Below are 23103 nucleotides of genomic sequence, written 5' to 3'. Positions count from 1 at the left end.
AATGAGAGAAATTTAGTGAATAAATACAAAAATGATCGAAACTCTAAAGTCAAATATCGAAAGTCTTTATTATTGACTTTAAAATACCGAAATACATAGTTTTGTAATTTACAAGGAATTTCGGTTATATCGGTCCGATTTTGAGGTTAGAAAACTTGTTTAAGTTTTGAAGCTTCTTTCTACTCGACTGGTGCACCATCTAGCGCGGCGGCCAGTTGACGAAATTTTATGGCTCACGCGCGGGAACCTCCCGCACCACGAAGGAGCCTGATAAGGCTTCTTCTCCCAGGAGAAGGGGGAAGAGCCCTGCGTGCACGAGCCTGTATTATTTCCTGCGGTAGTTTAGCCTCGTTCACGAAGTACTTTCTTAGCTGCTCTCCATTCACGCCAAGGTTGCGGATCGCGTAAATGTGACCACCTTCATCGGCATGTGGGCGATGTTGATGAGGTTCTTTATATTCATATCCTATTGTTGATACAAATAGAATCTCCATTGCATCACCTCCGAAAACACATGCGCCGACCTTGGCTGCGGGTATGTCAATAAATCTAAACGTCCGGTCTATCATTGGATTATACTCAATAACCTGCGGAAAATTCAAAATATTCTTCTTATTTAAAGTTTGATTTTTGGAAATATGGTTAAAGATATTGAACCCTTACTCCACGACCTCCAATTAAAGGCACCCAGAGATAACCTCTGGTATCCATTGCTATACGACCCGGATCGCAATTTAGGTTATGACGTGGAAGCCATAATAGCGGTTGTCTGTTTTCTGAAAATAGTGATTTTCATTACGAGTTATATTACAAAAACTTAGAATTCCACTCATTACATTTATTATCAGGGTGTATAATGGGAAAAATGATAAATGAATATAACTTATATTGCAACAGGGAATTTTCGCAAAAAAATTTTATTTTCTGCTCGAAAATTAATCTTTTGGATTCAAAATCCGACTGCTTCATTGAAATTTTATTTTTTTTAACCAAAATTAATTCTTTTCAACTAAAAGTTTAACTAGTTCCATTCTTTGTTGAGAATTCATTTTTTTTTATTTCAACTACTATATTTTAAATTCTTATGTATTTTTTAAATCCAATGTTTTTGATACAAAATTGATCCTAAATGAAAATTGAATAATACTGTTGAAAATTAAAATACTTTTATCCCGTTTTTTGTTAGGAAATTGACTATTATGATAAAAAATTGGACCTTTTTGTAGAATTTTATTCGTGATTGTCAAAATACAGTATTTAACAAAAATAATGCAACTTTTTCATTGAAACGTAAATTTTTGTTTGTTAAGAATTAAAGTATTTTGTTTAAAGATCTTTTTTTTTAATTGAACATTCAGTTTTTCAAATGAAAATTTAAATATTTTGATTAAAATTCAGCCTTTTTGGGAAAAAATAAACTTTTTCGGTTGAGAATTTATGAGTTTAATAGAAAATTCGACTTTGTCGGAAAGAATTGTTCTTTTCAGTTCAAAATTTACCTTCCTGTTTAAAAATTAATTTCTTTGGTTCAAAATGAACTATTTCATTGAAAATTTATGTATTTGTTGAAAATTCGTTTTTCTTATTCAAAATTGATTTGTAAATTAATTTTATAAATTCTACTTTTTGTTAAAAGTTAATCTCTATTTGTAAAGATTTAACTATTGGCTCTCTCGGCACAAGTAATGTCAAATTTTCAAGTTATTTTTAGGAATTTTGCACATAAACTTGAATCTTGAATGTTAAATAGGATTGTAAATTAGATTTTAATCTCATTTAAGTTTTAAAAATTATGAGAATCTTTAGCTTTATGTTTGAAAATTAATTATGTTGTTAAAAATTCATTTTTTATGGTTTGAAAATTCACCTGTATCATATAAATTTAATACTTCCTAGCCACAAAATGCAACTGCTTAGTTGGAGCATAATATTTTTGCTTAGGGATCCTAATATTTGATCCTAAAATTTTCTGGTTGAAAATTTAGCTGCTTTTTTTCAAAATTCGTTGCGTTTTTTGCTTGAAAATCTATTTTGTTCAAAATTTGTCTTTTTGTGTAGTAAACTTTGCTGTGAATTATGTCTAATCAAAAATAATTTTATAAACAAAAATTATTACTACTTTGTTATAGCTACAAAATTCATCTTTTTCAGTCGAATGTCCCTTTCGTTTCTTGGCTTCAGAGTTCAACAGATTCGTTGGAAATTAATTTGTAGATAGTAAATTTCTTAGAGAATTATAATTTTCTCTTGGAACAGGTAACTTCAAACAAGAACCGGGGACAGAGAAATTTTGTAAAGAAGTTTTGACCAAAGGCGAAATTTTTTTATTAGAAACATACCAATCTTTTCTCCATTACTCGCTATGAAATCATAGAGTGCGACTTGTTTTCGCGGAGGATCGGCGTAATAGAATCTGTAAGACACTCCACGCTTGATATCTCCCGGCGAAGGATGGTCCCACGCGAATCCACCAGTGATCGAATTAAGGCCAACAAGTTTTTTTTTTAGCTTCCTATCCTTATTCAAACGGTACACCATTCCCAAGTTTTCTCCATAAATTTCCGGATTATCGTTCGTCGTCACTGGAATATGATATGCAATTTTAAATATATTATAATAATTTTCCAAGGGGAAACAACTCAGGTAAGGCGCTGGACCGATCGGTTATCCGAAATAATAATACGCGGAAATCCAATTTTAATTCGTGAGGATTAGAGTCTTGTGGCGTAATACACTTTCAAGCAGGGTCGAATTAAGGCGCCAAACGAGGGCACCAAACGAGGGCGCCAAACGAGGGCGCCAAACGAAGGTGCCAACGAAGCCAAATTAGCTTTCGCTTGCAGCTTAAATGGACATTTTTTCGCCCCTGCTACCAAGCCAGAGTAATTTTCTTAAAATCTAAATTAATTTACTTCTAATTTAGAGTTATCGACTTTTCATCTGATGTAATTCAAGTATTGTGCAGTAATCTACATATATTACAAGTCAATATACAGTAATCTACCTATAATAAGTTTTCTTTTGAGCAAGCCACATGTCTTGCACTATTCATCTGGAGTTATCCACTTGTAATTCACTTCTTACATGGAGTGATCTATTCGTAATCTGCTTCTTGTCTGATGTTATCCACATCTGATCTGAAGTAATCCATTTATAATTTCCTTTTAATTGAAGTAATCGACTTGTAATCTACTTCTAATCACGTAATTTTAAAATTATTTCTGTCTTGATCCAAGTTATTAACTTGTAGTCCAGAATAATCTAGGTAATCGCAGTAATTTACGCAGGTAATGTAAATAGTTTTTAGTTATTTTGTTTAAAATTGTGTAGAGGCTAATTTTCTTAACTGAAAATCCAATCTTTCTATACTTTTTTGAAAACTAATCTTCTTTTAGGTTAACAATTTGATGTTTCTGAGATATTGTCTTTTTCGGTACATAATTATTCTGGTTTTTAGAATCAATTTTTTAACATGAAAATTTAACTATTCCTTTTTCAGTTTAATAGCTATCTTTTCCAGAGGATAATTCTTCTATGTTGTTGAAAATTGATGTATTCTTTAAAAAATAGTGTTTTGTGGTAGAAAATCAATCCGGCTGTGTAGAAAAAGCCCAATTCATCCATCATTTAAAAAATGGCTGCCCGGAGGGGCCCGGATATGGGTGAGCCATGCGGGGAAAATCGACGAGGGCCCACGCGCAGGGCCCAGCTGAGTTGCCCTCACGCATGAACGATTAAAATTCCTATGTTTAAAGGGTAACTTTTTTTTGACAAAAAAATGTTTTTAGTTTTATGAGTTCAGAGTTACAAAAAATTAGCTTCTGTCAATAACACTTTGATACTTTGATACTACCTAATTACTTAATTAGATATTATTTTTGGCGCCGGTGAACTGTATTATAAATCGGAATCGCAACAGCCAGCGCGCGAGTCACCTAGCCACTATCGACTTGAGAAGTTAATAGTTTCTTGAATGTTAATTTGATTGAGCATACATTTTTCAGAAAACTTCTTTGTACTGTTGCTAACAACTTTCTTGCTGAAGTTTTTTTTTCTGATTCAAATTCGCTTAATAAACGAAACGCTGCAAGTTAGAGAAGTTCGATAAGCGTCACGGATCAGAAAAAATTAACAATATTTGTTTTAAATAAATTTTTGAATTCATTTTGCTTTATCAGGCGAAGGCCATTTCGAACTACATACCTTGAAAATTTTATTGAAGAATCCAAAAACCCGACTGACTGAGCACGAGTTGAAGTAAAAAACGAATTAAAATGTTTTTTTTTTAAAGACAGTTTTTTCACATTAATTAGAAAATTAAAAAAGCTACAAGTTTTTTCCTGTGGAAAAAATGATGCGTAATAAAATTACAAATCTAGATATAGTCTTTAAAAATTAAAATTCGAAAATATTTTTAAAAGCTTCCAGGGGCCTTCCCACTTCCGTCAAAATAACTCAATGTGCACTTTTTCGATCCGGCGGCTCAATTGCTTGAGTATATAGTTTAGTCGGTGCACTCCGTCATAATTTTATGTACTATAGAATAATACTATGAAATCCAGGGTTACCATAAATAATCTAGTGTAAATTAATATATTAAGTTAATCCAGGGAATTTTATCTTCACTGGGCCGCATTTTTGTGAGTTGTTTCCGCCTCTCATTTAACTTAAATTCTAAGTGTAAATTCAGTGGATTTTATTTACCTATCCATAGTTTTTTGCTGTGATCGACACCTGCATAACCCCATCTGTTGCCTAGGGGAAGATCTATTGCTGAGTCCAATACAATATGAGGAGGATGTTTCCGATTTTTGGAACTATCCCATTCAATTAGTATAATATTATTACCACCACCCACCACAAATTCTTCGGCTTGGCCTTCAACAGGAACAGCAAAAGACAGGAGACCTAGTTCTACAAAAGAAATTGTTATTAGCGATTAGTCGAAGTAGGCGCCTTAAGTCTAAAGAAAATGGTTTCGTAGCCTATTAGTAGATAAGTATAAAGAAAAAACTGGGGTTTCTATTAGAAGCAATTTTTGGTTAAGAAAGAGCTACAACAGAAAGAAAAATCTTTTGCTGAAAAGGAACCCAAAATGATGAATGGTTTCTGTATGGACCTCAGACGTGCATTAAAATTATTCTAATAGGGCCTTTTTGTCACTTCTGTATTGCCTCACATAAAAGATTTTGTAAGTGAATGATGCACACTTTACACTATGATTCGAATTGAATAATATTAAACTTGGAAAAATATAATAGAGAAACTAAAATGACAGACATTAGACATTCTTGGAAGGAAGATATCGCACATTTTTTCAAAGGCCATATATTTTGACAATTTAATTTACTTCGTTAAATTAAATAGAGAAAGTTTTTTAAAATATTTATTTGTATGACTAATCATAGTATTTATTGATTTTAAAAAGGCCCGCGCTTTTTGAAACATGCACAGTTACAAACCTCGGTATCCGAGAATGGCCATCTATCGGATATCAACGAACTAATAAACAACCTTTATAAGTATTCCTTTAGAGCCCAGATTCTGCCTCAATTGCTTCCCTCCCATTTCCCGACAGAATATAAGCGTTATAAGTTATAAGTTTATAAGTTATAAGTTATAAGTTTTGGACTGTGTTTCGTGAGTTATTGAATTTTATCTTTTTGTTGAAAAATTCATTTGTTTGGTTAAAAATTGAAGTATTTTTTAATAACAAATTATTGCCTTTTTTTACAGAAAATTTATCTGTTTTATTTTTTTTTTCTTTTCTTAAAAATCAATTTTCCTATCTTACCAATACTTTTTTTCAGAAAATGATTTGGTTGAAAATTCATGTGTTTTTTTAAGAATTCCATTTTTTTAGGAACTTATTTTTTTTGGTTGTGAATCATCTTTTAGTTTGAAAATTCCTTCCGTAAGTTGAAAAATTAACAATTACATTAAAACTTCGTTCTTTACATTGAAAATTAATCTTTCAATTAAAAAAAAAAAAAAAAAACTAAAAATTCAACTATTTCTTTAATCACCTGTTTCGTTTGAAGGTCAAACTATCTTGTGAAAAAATGTGTTTTATAATCTTTAAAATTCTGATTCAGCGTGTAAAAGTGTTGGTCATGTGCGAGGTTCTAGGGAGGTTATTTGGACGGATTTTAGAGGTAGACGTGGATGTAGAAGTGTAAGGGTGTGGAGATAAGGCGAGAAAAGTGACTGGCTTAATGTGGAAGTGAAAGTAAGGTGTGAATTAAGATTAGAAGGTGAGATTTGGAGGTGTAAAAAGTGGCACATGGAAAAAGAAGGTTAGGTATGAACAGGAAAGCTCAGGAGCAAGGAGTGGATAATAGCGCCTCCTATCAGAGAGATGGACAGTGTTCAGCCGAGGAGCGTAGAAAAGGAAGAAGGTAGAAGAAGAAAAGAAATAGAAAAATAGGCAAGGTGGACCCCAAAAGAAACGTGATGGAAGAAATCTAGAAAGAGGCAGCAGAAAGTGAGAAAGCAATGAAAGAAATTTGGAGAGTGTTGGAGGTGTGGATAAAAAAGCAAAAGCTTTTCTTGGATGACCGGAGATAGGAATGGTAAGCAAAGTGGGTGCAAGGGGGAGCAGAGAGGGAAGTTAACAGAAGGAGAATAGAAACGGTGGTGCACAGGTCAGAGGAAAAAATAGTGCAGCTACAAGTGAAAAAAGAAACATTCATAAGAGAAAGAGAAATGAAGGAGGTAAACTGCCAGACAGAGGAAGAAGATAGGACATGGTGTGGTGAGCCAAGGAAATTGTCGAAAGAAGAGTAGGAGAAAAATAGTGAAGAAAGAGAGAAAAGGGAATATGAGAGTTCTGGGAGTAACAAAGGGAGACGATGAGGTGTTAAATGTGGTAGGGTGTCGTGCACCTCACACCAAGGCAGTGACGAAAATAGAGAGCTCGTGGAAAGTGGATGGCGGAATGACACTACAGCTGAGATCCTGGGAGAAGAAAAAGGAAATTGTGAGTGAAAAATGGAACCTGAAAAGCTAGGGTCTATGGTTAGAAAATGACTGGATGGAAAGGTAAGGGGAGGTCCATTAATGGCTTAGAAAGGCAAAGAGAAGAATCAAGATAAGAGTGGAAAAGGGAATCTGAAAAGCTGGGGTCTATGGTTAGAAGATGACTGGACGGAAAGGTGAGGGGAGGTCCATTAATGGCTTAGAAAGGCTAAGAAAAGAATCAAGGTGTTCGGGATTGAGATTCAGCTAAGGCAGATGAAAGCGAAAGTAGGATAGACGATCTGGCAGTGGGACGAGGTAGAAGGAGAGATGGTGGACGCAGGCGTCATGGAGAAGAAGACAGATGGAGTGCAGTAGAAAAATAAGGGCAAGAGTGAGAAGCAGAAAGAAGTGGGGGCATAAGTGAGGGAGAAGGAAGGGGTGTGGGGAAGAGTTAAGAGAGTAAAGGCTTTTAAAGAGCCGTGTTTTTCTGTTTGGAAGCTTTGAAAAATGTAAAACTAAAAGATCTTGTTTGTGAGTTATGCTGTGGGTTGAGTGAGCATTAAAATTTCCACGATTCATGATAATTTCAATAAGGAAGAAAAAATAAAGAGTATTTGGGTACCTATAATACAGCAAGTTGTGTGACTAGTCTTTGTATGATAGGCACAGAGTGTCTTTTCATAGGTGTCTATGTAGAAGAGTTTGCCGTATTGCCAGAATGCAACCTCTGTATATCCCCACTTTTCGACAATCATTTCCCGCCTGAGGGATAAAAAATTCCTATTAATCATGTAAATAAGGTATGACAGAAATTTAAATACAGGGCTGCTACAGGTTAGGGAATTCTGGAAAGTGCGGGACAGTCAAGGAGTGTTAGATGACCTAAAGTTGAAGTTCAGGGAAAATTTTTTTTATGTGGTTTTTATCTCCTTTAGTTGAAGTATTAACTCTGACATTTTTCTTTAAAAATTCATCTTTCTTATTTGAAAAAGGACCAAATTAGTTAAGAATATAAATTCTTCGTAAAAAATTATTTTCGTTTGCTAATGATTCATCATGTTATTTTAGAAACTTTTTTGTTGTTTAAAATTCAACTACATCCTTACAAATTCCTTTTATTTTAATTTAGTTTTTGCATGTGAATTGGTCTTTTTTTAGTTAAAGAGTCATTTATATTTTTAAAATGTTTTTTTTACAGAAAATTATTTGCCTAGGCAAAACTTTTATTCCTTTATATATAATTCATTATTTTAGTTTGAAAAACTTTTTTTTGGTTAGAAGTTCCACTATTTTATCCAAAACACATTTTAAAATCAAAACCCCTCTTTTTGTTTAAAAATTTACTATCCTTATGAAAATTTTCGTGTATTCTATTAAAATTTTCACTTTTTTCTAGAAAATGAATTCTCATGCTTGAAAATTTATATTTTTGAATTAAAATTAAAGTGTTTTTATAAAAATTAATTTAATTTCTCAGTCAAAAATTAAACTATGTAACTACTTTGTGAAAAATATTCGTATTTTGATCAAAATTCAAATATTTGATAAAAAATTCTTCGGAGAAAATATATCTTTTTGTTTGAAAATTTTATTTTTTTAAACATTTATTTTATTGAAATATAATTTTTTTACTTAAAATTTAATTATTCAATTTCTTTGTAATAATCCACCTTTCTGTAAAGATTTAAATGTTTGGTGGCAAGTTGATGTGTTATGTTCAAATCTCACCTTTTCCGTTGCAAAATAAATTTTTGTGCTTGAAGTTTCATTTTTGGTTTTAAAATTCTTTCCTTTGGTTAAAAATCTAACTATTTTGCTAGAAATTTTGTTTTTTAAGTAAGAAATTGGGTAAGATAAAAACTGTATTTAAAGAACTAGTCTTCCTTATTTGTTTTTAATTTAATATTCAAGTTTTCAAAACCAAAATGCCACACAAATGTTACTAATAATTAATATCATTTTTGGAAATTTAAGATCTTTTACTAAAATCAGTTGCAGTAATAATTAAATCAAAAATATTAGTAAACACAAAATCAATCCTTGGTTTTAAAAATATAATTTTACAATCTATATATAAATATATAAATTAAAACTTGAAAATAAGTAATAAATTACCAAGAAATAATAAATACAGATATAAAATTCATATTTTGATATATTTAAAGGACTTCAAAAATACTTCAATTATTTATCCAAGATTGCACAAAGATTTTAATAAATCCATAAATATTTCCAAATATTTCGCAAAGATTTTTTTTGAAATTTACAGATTTCAGAAATATTTCAAATATTTCCCAAACACAGGCCCACAAAAATCTTTTTTTTTGGGTCTTCGATGCTAATATGATATTTCTATGGAGTTTTTCCTGCTGGAACCAAATATGCACCCCGTTTAACCCCTGTATATCAGGATTTCGAGATGACCTTAAAACAGCCAATAAATTACTAAAACGAAAACAATTATTTACCCTGTGCCATTTTCTCCCTCTTTTCCTTAATCTGGCAACCTCATGGCTTCATAATCCCCTTAACTCGTGATAATAAAACCACATAACCTAAAAATCCCGTCGTATGATCTGACGATGTCTACAATATCGTTAAGACATCGTAACGACATGGCCATAGGATCTCGTCAAATTATCGTAAAGACGTCGTAACGATGTCGTAAAGACGTCGTAACGATGTCGTAAAGACGTCGTAACGATGTCGTAAAGACGTAGCAAAACTTTGAGCCCACTTCGTTGTTTGGGAAGACATGAAGATTTTGTGAGTTTTTCTTGTACAAAATAGTCATGGATAAGGAGCTCTATAGCTCCGAAAGCACATAACACCATAATCTCAAAACCCCAAAATCATAGGAGTCATGTGAGTGATGTCATTAATCAATGTCTATTTTATTACTACTTTTTTAACCTCTCTCAGACGTCTCTGATACCTCAGTATGTTTGTAGTCTAATAGCTTTTTTGCAATTTTTATGGAATTTAATTATTTCGTGGTAGTTCAACAATTGTTAAACAAAAAACAACTACTACTACTACTAACACTACTACTACTACCGCCACTATCACTTTTTACGATTGCAATCATAAAAAGATCTACCATTTTTTTCTGGAATTTAAAATCCTGCTATCTTAAAGAACATTGGAGATGGTCACATTGCTTCTGAGAAAGATGTCTTAAATGATCCACTCTCCAATTCTCTGATGCAACGAAACCAGCGAAAGCGCGCTGCCCTGCAGATGGACGGTGTGTGAGGATGAAGCCGCAGTGTATTAGACGATGAGTTGACGCTGTCCACGTCAAAGTCAGAAAACCCGCATTGGAACGGGAGCCCTACCGTGTGGGTTTTTTATACATCTTTGGCTAATATGAGAATCTAAAAACAGGATTGTGTTCGGGAGAATATGTTCATGAATGTACTAGAAACAGTTATAAGTACTGCTAAGTTTGCTGCAATTTTAAGATGAACATTTTTAAAAGCTTCACTTAAAACCTGCATCAAATATACCAGCACTGCTTTGGGTATGAGGTGATCCAAGGACACTATTTTTGGTAGCCCGAAATGATCTGCTGTGCTTGAAGATCACTATTGAACCTACATAATGAGCATGCTGGAAAAATAAAGTTTGTTACTAAAACTGTTTGGCGAGAGCCCAAAAGCAAAGACGATTGTTATTTTTGTTTGACTGGCACAGTAGGATTCAACTCCAGTAAGTTCCAAAAAATCCAGTATGCGATCGTGTCCAGAGTAACCAAAGCTTCCATGTCTGAGATAAGTAATAAGAAAAACTATGAAGTAGCTCTTGATATATCTGTGGCCGATATGCAGATTGATGAAGCAACTGATGAAGATATCAATAAAGAGAGCAGCGAGAGTAACGATGATACTGATCAGGAAGAATATATTATGAAGAAGGAAAAAGATGGTACGCCGCGCCCATTCAATCAAGAACAACTGAATGATTCAATCAGAGAACTAGGGTTGCCGAAAGATGTGGATCTAAAGGAAAAAAAAGGTTTCATTTTATCGGAAAAGGGATGAGTCATTCCAAAAACAATTTACAGAAGAAGGTGAATTGGTATACTGTAACAATGTTCATGGTCTTATGAATGAATTGAAAAAAAGATATATACAAATCTGTGGAGTTGAGATTGTTTAAAGTTTCTTCAAAAACGACGGCTTAAAACGGTGCTATTACATACAAATGGTTTGGATTAAGATTTAATACGAAAAACACAAATGGCAGATTTGCCACGATCTGAAGATCTTGCCAATGATTGTAGGTCAATCTGGTTTTACGAAATTTCCTTGCTTTATTGGCTTGTGGGATAGCAGGGATCGCAAAAATCATTACGTTAAGAAAGATTGGCCACCTCGAGAAGGTATAGAAATTGGATTAAAAAAGGTTGTAAGCAAACCTTTGGTTGAGCCGGCTAACATTCTATTTTCCTTTGCACATCAAACTCGGTTTTCTGAAACAGTTCGTAAAAGCTTGGGATAAGGGAAGAAAATATTTTGCTTATTTATTCAAATGATTCCCAGCTTTATCGATCGCGAAATTGAGAAGAGTCTTTGATGGAACTCAAGTTTGTAAGATGTTGAGAGATGAAACGTTCATTGCCACAATAAAGGTCAAGGAACAAGATGCATAGCTAACCATCAACAATGTGGTTGAGAATTACTTAGGCAATCACAAAAGTGACAACTACAAGGAATTGGTTCTGACTTGCTCAATAATGACATACAAAATGAGTTGCTTTATGAGTTACAAGCTACACTTTCTTGTTTTCCATCTGGAAAACTTCTCAGAAAAGCTTAGAGATTACAGTGAGGAACAAGGAAGACGCTTCTCTCAATGAATCAAGGAAATGGAAAGACGTTACCAAAGTAGATGGAATACGAATTTGGGGGCAGACTTCTGTGGGATGCTTAAACGGGAGAGTGTTCACATTACAAATGGGGAAGAAATCCATTGGACAGATCTTTCGAAGACAAGAGAGGTTAAAAGAATAAAAAAAGTGAAGGGGTTTTTAGGTTATGGTATTATGGGATTTCAGGGATATAGAGCCATGAACCCATGACTATGTTGCATAAAAAAGCTCACGAAATTGTTCGGTTTTCCCAAATAGATTTTTCTTCTCAATGAGGCTACGAGATTTTGAAGTTATGGGGTTATATTATTACGAGGTAAGGGGATTATGGAGCCATAAGGTTATAAGGTTGCCCAATTAAGAGGAGGAGGGTAAAAATGGTACAGGGTAAATAATTTTTGCGGTTTCAGCGGTTTATTGAATGTTTTTGAGGTTATGACAAAATCCTTAAGTATAGGGATTAAACCGGTTACATATTCGATTTCAGAGGAAAAAAATACATAGGAATATAATATTAGTATCTAAGACTCAGAACATTTTTTGTGGGCCTGTGTAATTGGACAAATATTAAAAAATATTTCAAAAATATTTTTAATATTTTAAAAAGAATTTCATGATTTCACTAAGATTTGAAAAGATTGCACAAAGCTTTTGGATAGACTTAAAATATTTCTCAAATCCTTCAATTATATCAAACAAATTTTCATTTGAAAAACTGTTATGTAACAATTTTGCTATGATATTAAAATTGTTGTGAGAAACGAGAATTATTTTAAGAAGGTAGAACTTTGGACCATTTTTAGAGAAAAATAAAAATGCTGTTAATTTGTATTTCTAAATTTTTATGGCTGCGAATTAGCCAACTTGTTGCAAGACTAACTTTGTATAACAAATTAGATATATTGATCAAATAATTTTTGTTTAAATAATTAACAAATATCATTTCTCACAGACAATTATGTTGTGGCCAAGGGATGATTTCACGTAAAAAAATATATTTGTCTCAATTGTTTAAATAATATTTTCAAATTTTGTATTCTATAACAACAAAAATTGCATCGTTTGATTCTACGAAAAAATACAATGTAATGGAATTTTTTTTAGACAATTTCACGTATAATATAAATAAATAATTGCAAAGTACTACGGAAAATGCGAAAATTTTCGATTTAAATAATAAATTATTATAATTTTATTTTTTAATTTGAATAATTTGATTCTAGATTCAAGAAATTAATAACAAATAAACCAAAAATCAAACTTTCTGTCCCTTGCACTCTTTTGTTATGACGAACTGCTTTTAAGTTGAAGCATCATAAACAATTTTTCATGATAAAATTAATGTATTTTTTAAATTAAACCAAAAATTATTGTTGAACAAAATTTTTAATTTAGGCAAAGACTGAATTGCGTATTCGCTTTTAATAGATGAAAGAATTATTGAGATAGATTTCTAAGTATTTTTATAAATTTTGATTAAAATAATAGTTATTTTATATGAAATTTCTGACGAGAAATATCAACTTTAACAACAATCTACGAAAAGTATTTTAGATTCTATATTAGGATGATAAAATTTTGTTGAATAAATAAGGAAATTGGCTGAAAAATTGCTGTATATCTTTTTGAAAATTAAAATAACACAGACATTCGTAATATACCATACAGCTCATGGTGCTTCGAGAAGCATTCCTGGTGACTCGATTAACTTCTAAACAACTTTTTATTTACTTATTAAAATTATAATTGTGGAGTTGGCTTTAATATAAATATTTTTTAACATAAAAAAAACATATCCCATTTTATTATTAGACACATTCTTATATTTTATTAAAATATTTTTATAAATATTTTGTGTTCAGAAATACGAACTTGAGAATAAAATCGGCTTACATCCAGTGTATTGTAATGAAATAATAGCCCTGTTCTATTTATTTCCAATTTAAATAAGTGTATTCTGAGTAATATTGCAAAGAATTAGGAGCAAAGTGGGAAAAAGTTACTTACCATTTGTTTAAACAAATCTTACTTGCTCAAGCAGTTTTCTTTCAAAAGCTTGAAAAAAAGTAAAGTGGAACAGATGCAATTATTTTTTTATCTGTATAGTGTATAGAAGAAATATATTACCCATTTTTTAATTTTCTGAAAAAACTAAATTTGTTTAAACAAATATAATTTTTCCTAAATATATTTAAAAAATCATATTTTATGAAATAAAAATAATATGGAAAGTTTTTGAGTAGTGAATTCTGATTTTGATAGTCAAATTGAGTATAAATGTTTTAAGAATAAAAATTCTTTAAACAATGACATGACGTCCTTAACAGAATTTATTAATTCACGAAATGACTTAATAATATGTTTAATTCATAAAATACGATTTTTAAAATATTTTTTAAACATATCTTATATTTTAAATAATTAGAAAATGGTTAACATATTATTTCTATACACTATGCAGACTGGGGCGGTCTAAAAACGCTATTCAAGCTACAGGGCGAGACACCCCCCCCCCCCAAAGTTTCCATTTCCGGAGAAAAAACTCCGTAATTTTTCTTCGAAATTCGAACATTAACACGTACCACCGAGAAACCCCACCCTCTCCGCAGCACCCCAAATATGACCCAAAAATAAAAAAAGTACATTTTTACGTATTATTGTTACTTTTAATCAATCTCTGCCTTCTTTTTCATACAAATAATAACTAATAGATAATTGGAATATTTACCAAGACTTTCAAAACAATTTTCAATTCATTAAACAAATGTAAATTATTTAAACAATAATTTATTCGCAAAAAATTTAAAAAAAATAATCGTATGTTCTGATTGAAATGTCATTGTTTATCATTCTTCGGAGTAGTTAAAAATAAAAGTTATTAGTATAGTTTTATTTTGTGGACACTCTTATTAAATCCCTAAAAAAATTCGGCACCTATCGATGAAACCCTGGAACATGAGCACAATTTTTCGAAAATTCAAATTTCCCCAATGTTGATTAAATAAAAGTTTGAAGTGCCCGGTGGCACGTGTTAATATTCCAATTAAAAAAAAATTACGGATTTTGTTTCTATGGAAATAAAAACTGGGGGGGGGGGGGGCTTCTTGCCCTCTAGAGTGAAAAAAAATTTAATGTATTTTTAGACCACTTGATGCAGACGGAAAAATAATTGTATGTTCTGATTGAAATGTCATTGTTTATCATTCTTCGGAGTAGTTAAAAATAAAAGTTATTAGTATAGTTTTATTTTGTGGACACTCCTATTAAATCCCTAAAAAAATTCGGCACCTATCGATGAAACCCTGGAACATGAGCACAATTTTTCGAAAATTCAAATTTCCCCAATGTTGATTAAATAGAAGTTTGAAGTGCCCGGTGGCACGTGTTAATATTCGAATTAAAAAAAAATTACGGATTTTGTTTCTATGGAAATAAAAACTGGGGGGGGGGCTTCTTGCCCTCTAGAGTGAAAAAAAATGTATTGTATTTTTAGACCACTTGATGCAGACGGAAAAAAAGTTGTCTGTATTTAATTTTATTTTATAATTTTAAAGTTATCGAAAAAAACTGCTTGAGCGAATCAAAATTGTTTAAATAGATTTAGATTTATTACAAATTAGAAGAAATGTACAACATTATGTAATCAGTTAACAAAAAGTAGCATAGGATAAAAATTTAAGAATAAAATAGACATCTCTGGCTCAATATTCAAAAAATTTGAAAATTAACAATAGATAGTGGTTCAAATAGTTATCTACTGTTTTTTAAAAATATTTTAGTATTTTAAAAAATGACAAAATATTACATTTCATACAGATAATACGATTATTCAAAAAAAGGCTTGGGTATAAATATTTGTTTAAATCAGGTATATTTATTTGTGAATTTAGAAATTGTTTTAAAATCCAGAAGAGATATTAAGTCTATCCATTAGTTATTATTTGTATAGAAAAATACAACAACATTCTTTAATTATTCAACAAAAAGTAGCATTGGATACCGATTTGAGAAAAAATTTACATCTCTGACTCGATTTTCAGAAATCTTGTAAATAAACAATAATACATTGTTTAAATAATTGAATAATGTTTTTAAACATATTAAATAATCTAAACAATGACCAACTATTATAGTTCAATCAGAGAATTAAATTATTTTTTACATTTTTTAAGAATAAATTTTTTTTTGAATAAGGTTCATTTATTTAAACAATTAAAAATTGTTCAGAAAGTCATCGGCAATATTCAAATTATCCATTATTAACTCTTTGTATAAAAAAGGCTACAGAAGTTGCTAAAAATTAACATCAATACGTAAAAATGTAGCTTTTTAGTTTTGGGTCATATTTGGGGCGCAGCAGGTGGGGATGAGAATAAATTTAATAATGTTTTTTATTTGAAATGACATCATTTGTAATATTTTGATTCCTAAAAGCATAAAAAAACTATTTCTTTCAGATATCTGAGTTTTAGCATGACAACTACCTTAATATTTGAATTTCGAAAAAAAAACGAATTTCCTATTTTCGGATATGGAAACTTTTCGGCGGTAATTTTGAATAGCGAAGACTTTTTTACTAAATATTTCGAAAACATTTTAAATATTTTCAAAGATTTTGGAAAGATTTCAATGATTTTTAAAGATTTCTGATGTCGCAAAGATGTGTGTTATTTATATATATATTTTTTAATTTATTATTTATTTATTTTAGCTTATTTTAAAATTCATATCTTTGTTTTGAAAACTTAACTTTTTAGTAGAAAATTCGTCTTTTATCTTCAAAATTCCGAAGTTTTGATATTTTTTCCTTTTTTTATAAAAAAGATTTCTTTTTTGCAAATCGAACTCTTCTGTTGAAAATTCCTCTTTTTGATTGAAAAATTATTATTCTACTGATAATTTAATAATTACATTTTTTGTACAAATTGGAACTTTTGTACGAAATTGGATGACATAAGGGGTCATTCGACAATTACTACAGAAGATTTGAAAGAGTGTCACCGGCAGCTATTACGAAATATTTTATTTTAAAATTTCTTTGGTTAAAAATTAATTATTTTACGTGAAAAAGCTTTTTCTTTAATATGTCTATTGCGTTAAAAATTCATCTATTTTGTTTGGAAATTTGTCTTCATAATTTAAATTAATTTTTTCTTGAAAATTAAATGTTTTATAAAAAACTAGTTTTTTTATTTAATTTTAACTTTTTTACGAAAAACTTTCAGTTTTTCTTTAAATCCTTTCTTTTTTAGAACAGATTCAACTATTTTTTAGAGAATTCATGTAATTTATTTAAAATATTCATTTTTGTTAAAAAATTAATCTGATCTTTTTTGCAGAAAATTCAATCTCTTGCTTAAAAATTCATCTTACTTCATTCAAAATTTATTTTTAAACTGAAAATGTCACTACTCTATTCCAAGTAGAATATATTTTGTTTGTTTGTTAAAAATTCCACTATCTGGTTTAAAATGTGTTCGTTTTGTTTATACTTTGTCGTTTTTATTAGAAAACTGTCTAGTTAGTTGAAAATTCATATTTTTGGTTGAAAGTTCGTTTTTTTAGTTACAAATTTATAGAATTATAGACGTTAATATTTTTCTTTGTTAAGAAAATATTATTTCCGTTTCGAATTTTTTTATTTAGTTAAAAAAATGATCTATTTTTTTATTGAATATTAACTGTTTTCACTAAATATTTAACTATTTAATTTTTGTGTGCTAATTCCATGTTTTTTTACAGATTTAATTGCTTTGCAAAAAATTCATACATTTTGTCGAAATTCACCTTTGCTTGTAGAAACTTAGTCTTCTGTGTTAAAAATACGTTTGTCGTTGACGATTGATTATTTTATTTTAAAAATGTTTGTTTTCTTTTTTTTTGGTTAAAAATTGAAGTATTTAAAAATTTTTGTTTCAATTTGTTTTAAATTCACGTATTTTTTTTTTAGATCGCAATTTGAAGTAGTGTTGAATTTTTTAAAATTATATCATGATGGCTTTAAGTTAATTTTTTTGGTTGAAAATTGAACTATTTTGTTGAAAGTATATTTTTTAAACCGAAGAATAATTTTTTTAACGGAAGAAGTAAATGTCTTATTTTTTATTTAAACGAAATTGTTTTTGTCAAAGATTCAACACTTGGTCGATAATAATGTTTTTGGTTAAAAATTCTTCTTTTGTCAGAAAATTTAACTATTTTAGAGAATTTTTCTTGTTGAAAATTAATTAGTTCAACTGATCATTTGAATTTTTCATGTGAGGATTCAACTATTTTGTCAAGAATTTTGTTTTTAAAAATGAAAAAAATTGCTTCGAAGAAAAATGCAACCATTTCGTTGGATTTTTTTTGTAGAGATTTAATTTTCTGGGTTCAAAGTTCATCTGCTTTGTTAACACTTTAACTGTTTGGTTTAAACTTAATTTTATTCGGTTAGAAATTAATATTTTTACTGAAAAGTTATTATGTTATTTAAAGTTGAAAATTTATCTTTTTGTCTGAAAATTCATTTTTTTTTTTTTTTGAAAAATTAATCTTCTTCATTGAGAAATAAACTATTTGCTTAAAGATTCGTTTTTTAGTTGCAAATTCATATTTCAACCTAAAATGTAACTATTCTATTTCTTTAGTACAAAGTTTATTAATTCAGTTCAAAATTGGTTTCAAACTCGTAATTTTTGGATTAAGAAGTCACATATTTGGGTCGAAAATTTAACATTTTGGATAATTTTTTTTCTTTTTGACTGCAAAATCTTTCTTGTGGTTGAAAATTAAACTAGTTGGTTTAATTATTTCGTAATATCTTCTAACACTCCTTCCGAAATAGTCTAACGTTATTTCTGGGTATCCCCTTATAAAAATCTGTGTGACTGTTTTCTCTAAAAATCTTTCAAACAAATTTGAAAACAAACATTTTTTTCAGGATTATCATTTATCCCCTAGGTGTAAAGTTATTTTTATATTTAAGAAAAGTCCAAAATGGTCAGAAAAATGAAAAATTATCCAGAGCAAGTCAGAAAAATTCCGGGAATTTTGAAATGGGGATTTGGCAGCAACCCTGTAATTATTAAATGAATTGTTAACTAAAATATAGTTTAGGATAGAGAGATATCCAGTGTTGCATTTGAGCCGAGAAAATCGGTTACCTCGCTCGACTTCCCTCGGCTCCCAAAATGTTTTTCGAAATGTCCTTCTCGGTGAATATTTTGTTTTGATCGTGTTGGATCGTGTCGACATCTACTTTTTTTGAATTTTGACTTTTTAGATTTCAAATATTAAAAGAAAAATGCGAAATAGATAAAAATTTAAATTCACAAGAGGACACTAGAAATAATGTATGTCCCCAGGAGTTTACAATAAAGCACTCGACAGCGTTTGGGTGAACTAATACTTTCGTGGAAACGGAGTCCCGCCTGGGCCGGCAGCGTGAGTAGACGTTCAAGAGTTTCGCACCGCAAAAGAGTTTAATAAGCTCGTGCTTTCAGCTTTATATTTCTGTGAAGTGTGGTGTAATAGTTTTGTTTTTTGTACGGAGTGCATGGTTTATAGTCGCATTATGGAAGAAGGCTTGCAAGGAATTATTTCTGAGATATCCAAGGACATCTAATCTTTAACGAGCTCTCACGATCAGTTGAGAAATGACGTTCAGGAATCTTGTAAAGCTTCTAGGGGCATTGCTGCAAAAATTTTGTCCATCTGCAGTAAGTTATCACTGATTGAAAAGGAAGTAGAACTCGTTGGACGCAGTGATAGGTAAAAAAATATCATTATTTTCAACCTGAATGATTGCGATTCCAATAATAATGATTTGTTTGCTTCGGTTACTTCGATTTTCCTTAACGTCGGCCTACAGATACCAGAGGTGGCCTTGGCTGATGTTTACAGGCTTGGGAAAGTCATAGGAAAGAGGTCAGTATTAGTTAAGTTTATTGATACACGTTGGGTCAAAGCTGTATTTACCAAGATTACACAATTTCGCAAACTGGAACTTATCATCGCTAATGATCGCTCCAAGGAAGAGAGAGAGAGAAAAAAGGAGACAGCTACTTAAACATTCCAGATCTTTAAAAGATGCGGGTTTGCAGGTTGCGACTAAGAATGCCACCCTTATCGTGAATGGAGAAGAGTTTCAGATTAAAGATGTGGAACCCATCCTTCGGAATCAACACAAGGATTATTCAAATTCCACCCTTCAGGAATCCAATGACCCCGATTAAGAGGAATGTGACGCTTCTGAGTTTAATATGGTCCGTCCTTCTAAGGCCTCCAGAAGGGGACGTCCGCCTAAACAGGACCTGAGAGTTGCCACATCGAATAAACGCATAGATCAATTTTTATCGAATGATGCTGCTACTCCGGCGGCTGCTAAAACTCCTCGGGATCGCCGAATTTCGAAGGCGTAGCTCGCTGGTGATCCCTCTGAAATCATATAAAGTGATACCCAGCTGATTGCTTCCACACCTCGTTGGTCTACATCTCTTTCGAATGTCTGCACGCTCACTAAAATCATTTTTTGGAATGTTCACGGGTTTTCAAATCTGGAGGACATTGCGAGCACTTTAAAAATTTTTGACATTTTGTGCATTTATGAGACTTGGATGGATTCCTCAAGAGCCTCTTTCAAAGTATTATCCAGGGACGTGCTCGTTTTTGACTCTCCGGTGGTGAAAAATGCTATCGAAGGAAGAGCCAAGGGTGGCTTATTGATTGCGTTAAATAAAAGTAGATTTTCGGCGCAACTGCTGTCAGAAGCGCCAGAGTATATAATACTAACGGTAAATTCCTGTTTGTTTTCTTTTATTCTCTGTGTAATGTATCTCGCTCCTGACACAGATATTAATTATTTTTTAAATAATTTCAACGTTATCCTCGGATTGATACGTATGTCCTTGTCACACATTCCAATTCTTTTCGGTGACGATTTCAAATGTAGTATTTCGAACCTCAATATTCTCGACGAGGGAATTTTCGTTAACAATGTTTCTTTTATGGGGAATAGATCATTTGAAAATAATTTTATGGAGAGTAACGAGCTGTTTGTGTGTAATGGGAGAGCAAGCGGTGATTTTTCGGCACAGTTTACATTTCACGGCGCTATGGGAAGAAGCGTGAATGACCCACTATTTTGTTCTGCAAGACTATAAAGTTCTTATGATCAAAAATTTGTCTGATCATTTCCTGATTGCTGCTTTTGTGAATTGTTCAGGTCAAAATGCTTCGCAAAACCTTCCTGGTCTCACTGAGTCTGAAAAGTTTGTTTTTATTTTACTAAATCAGAAAAGTTGAAGGATTTGATGCGATGGAGGAATGAAATTGCTAGTATGAGATAAGACATGTTGCAACAGAACTAGGTATGAAAAAGGTTTATGCAGGTAGCGCCAATGGAATTATCTCCAGTAACAAACCTTGGTATGACGCCGTGTGCCGTGGTGCAAGGAAAAGCGTGGCCGAGATTTTTCAGGATAGCAGGAGAGTACATTTTACTTGCGAAAGCCTTAAGGCTTATAGAACCGCTGCAAGAAATTACAGGAAGATACTGTCTACTAAGATAGTCACTTACGAAAGGCGACTGATAGACGAGTTGGCTGCAGCAAATAATTCTACTGTTTTTTGGTCCATTATTAACGGCAATCGATTTAGGCCATAATCGGCCAATAACATCAACCCTGGAATATGGCACGCGTATCTCCTGGAAATCTTCTCTAGTAGACTTGCAGACATTGATTTCGCTTTGAGTAACTCCCACCCTTTACTCGATAGTCATATAACTGCAATGGAAATTAGGGACAGTCTAAAAAAATGTAAAGATGCAAAGGCAGCAGGGTGCGATGGTATCGATAACAGATTTTACAAAAGGTTACCAGAAAATTGGATTCTATATCTGGAGGACATGTTTATGAAAGTCATAGTGCAGGAAAAGGTACCGAAGTCCTGGGGTAAATTATTATCCATGTTTATGTTGCATAAGAAGGGGGATCCTGGCGACACTGGCAATTATAGACCCATCTCCCTTGTGAATTGCATTGCAAAAATTTTTACGCAAATTTTGTCAATAAGGCTAATTGCTTGGGCGAACGAAAATAAAATAATTCCGGAATTCCAATCTGGCTTTAGGGCTGGGAGAGGATGTCTCGACAACCTGTTTACTTTGATAGCTATAATCCAGATTCGCCTGAGATACCCTAGATCTGCGGTGTACGCAGCTTTTATAGATTTTAAAAGTGCCTTTCAATCGGTAGCTCATCATTTATTATGTGCAAAAATTACATAAAATAGGGGTTAGCTCTAAGCTGATTGAAGTGATAAAAAATTTGTATGAAGTCGCGTATGCAAGAATTAGGAGTAACATTGGTCAAACTTGCTTTGTTAAGGTAACACAGGGCGTCTTGCAGGGTGAGGTACTAAGCGCCCTGCTGTTCTCAATTTTTATCCATGATCTAGAAAAGTTTGTCATTGAGCAGGGATGTAGGGGTCTTGCTATTAACAGCTTAATTGAAGTTCTTTTACTCGCTTAGGCAGACGATCTTGTTTTGCTTTCTGACACTCCGATTGAGCTCCCAAGGAAATTTCAAGCTTTGCGTTTATATTGTAACCAGAATATGTTAACCGTGAATCTGGAAAAACTAAGATTGTAATATTCCGCAAGAAAGGTAGCTCTTCTGTAAGCAAATTCAAGTCTTTCAAATTCTGTGACGAGAAAATTGAGTTAGTGAACCAGTATCCTTATCTAGGCGTTCCACTTTTATACAATTGTACTTTTTTAATCGCCGCAAAGAAATTCTTAAGCTCAACCAACTCTGCGATAGGTGCGACAATGCGAATAATTTACAGCACAAAGGCTGATTCTTGGTCAACGTACGTTAAACTTTTTAATAGCTTAATAATAAGTACTCTTATGTGCGGGGTGCAGGTTTGGGGTCAGGATCATTTAGATCTCCTTGAAAGGGTGCAGCTCTCATTTTTTAAGAGCCTGCTGCGTCTCCCTCGATGCACTCCTGGTTACGCAGTTCGACTTGAATCGGGTAGGCTTCACCTTTCTTGCATGGTGCTTCAGAACTCACTGTCTTGATTAGAAAAAATTTGTAAAATGGAAAGAACTCGGTGCCCAAGACAGTGTCTGTTGCACCTCATTGAATTAGCGAGGTCCGAACAAGGAAAAGATAGTTCCAACTGGTTTAATAGGTTGAAATATTTTTTCAGAGAAGCCAACGTAGTCAAACTGTGGGTATCTGCTAGCTTAGAGGCACTCGCGGGGTATAAAGATCTAATAC

General features: G+C 31.9%; 1 protein-coding gene across 1 annotated transcript; it reads right to left on the bottom strand.

The window, feature by feature from the left end:
- Positions 1-233: 233 nt before the first annotated feature.
- On the bottom strand, positions 234-5484 carry LOC117176332 (putative sugar lactone lactonase YvrE). The gene is made up of 5 exons (XM_033366571.1): positions 5463-5484; positions 4705-4914; positions 2340-2582; positions 664-776; positions 234-587 (listed from the first exon to the last, which is right to left on the bottom strand). Exons 1-5 carry the CDS (start codon positions 5482-5484, stop codon positions 234-236), a joined length of 942 nt encoding a protein of 313 aa, XP_033222462.1.
- Positions 5485-23103: the final 17619 nt, after the last annotated feature.

This window comes from Belonocnema kinseyi, chromosome 7 (genome assembly GCF_010883055.1).
Source record: "Belonocnema kinseyi isolate 2016_QV_RU_SX_M_011 chromosome 7, B_treatae_v1, whole genome shotgun sequence".
Classification (NCBI taxonomy): Eukaryota; Metazoa; Arthropoda; class Insecta; order Hymenoptera; family Cynipidae; genus Belonocnema; species Belonocnema kinseyi.
The sequence above is the reverse complement of the archived record's forward strand: the minus strand, read 5'-3'. Positions and strand labels throughout refer to the sequence as shown.

Coding starts and splice junctions, on each gene's coding strand:
- LOC117176332 (XM_033366571.1), bottom strand. CDS start 5,484: ATGGCCATTCTCGGATACCGAG. Junction 4,915..5,462: donor GGCCATTCTCGGATACCGAG/GTTTGTAACTGT, acceptor TTTCTTTTGTAG/AACTAGGTCTCCTGTCTTTT. Junction 777..2,339: donor GAGTAATGGAGAAAAGATTG/GTATGTTTCTAA, acceptor CACTATTTTCAG/AAAACAGACAACCGCTATTA.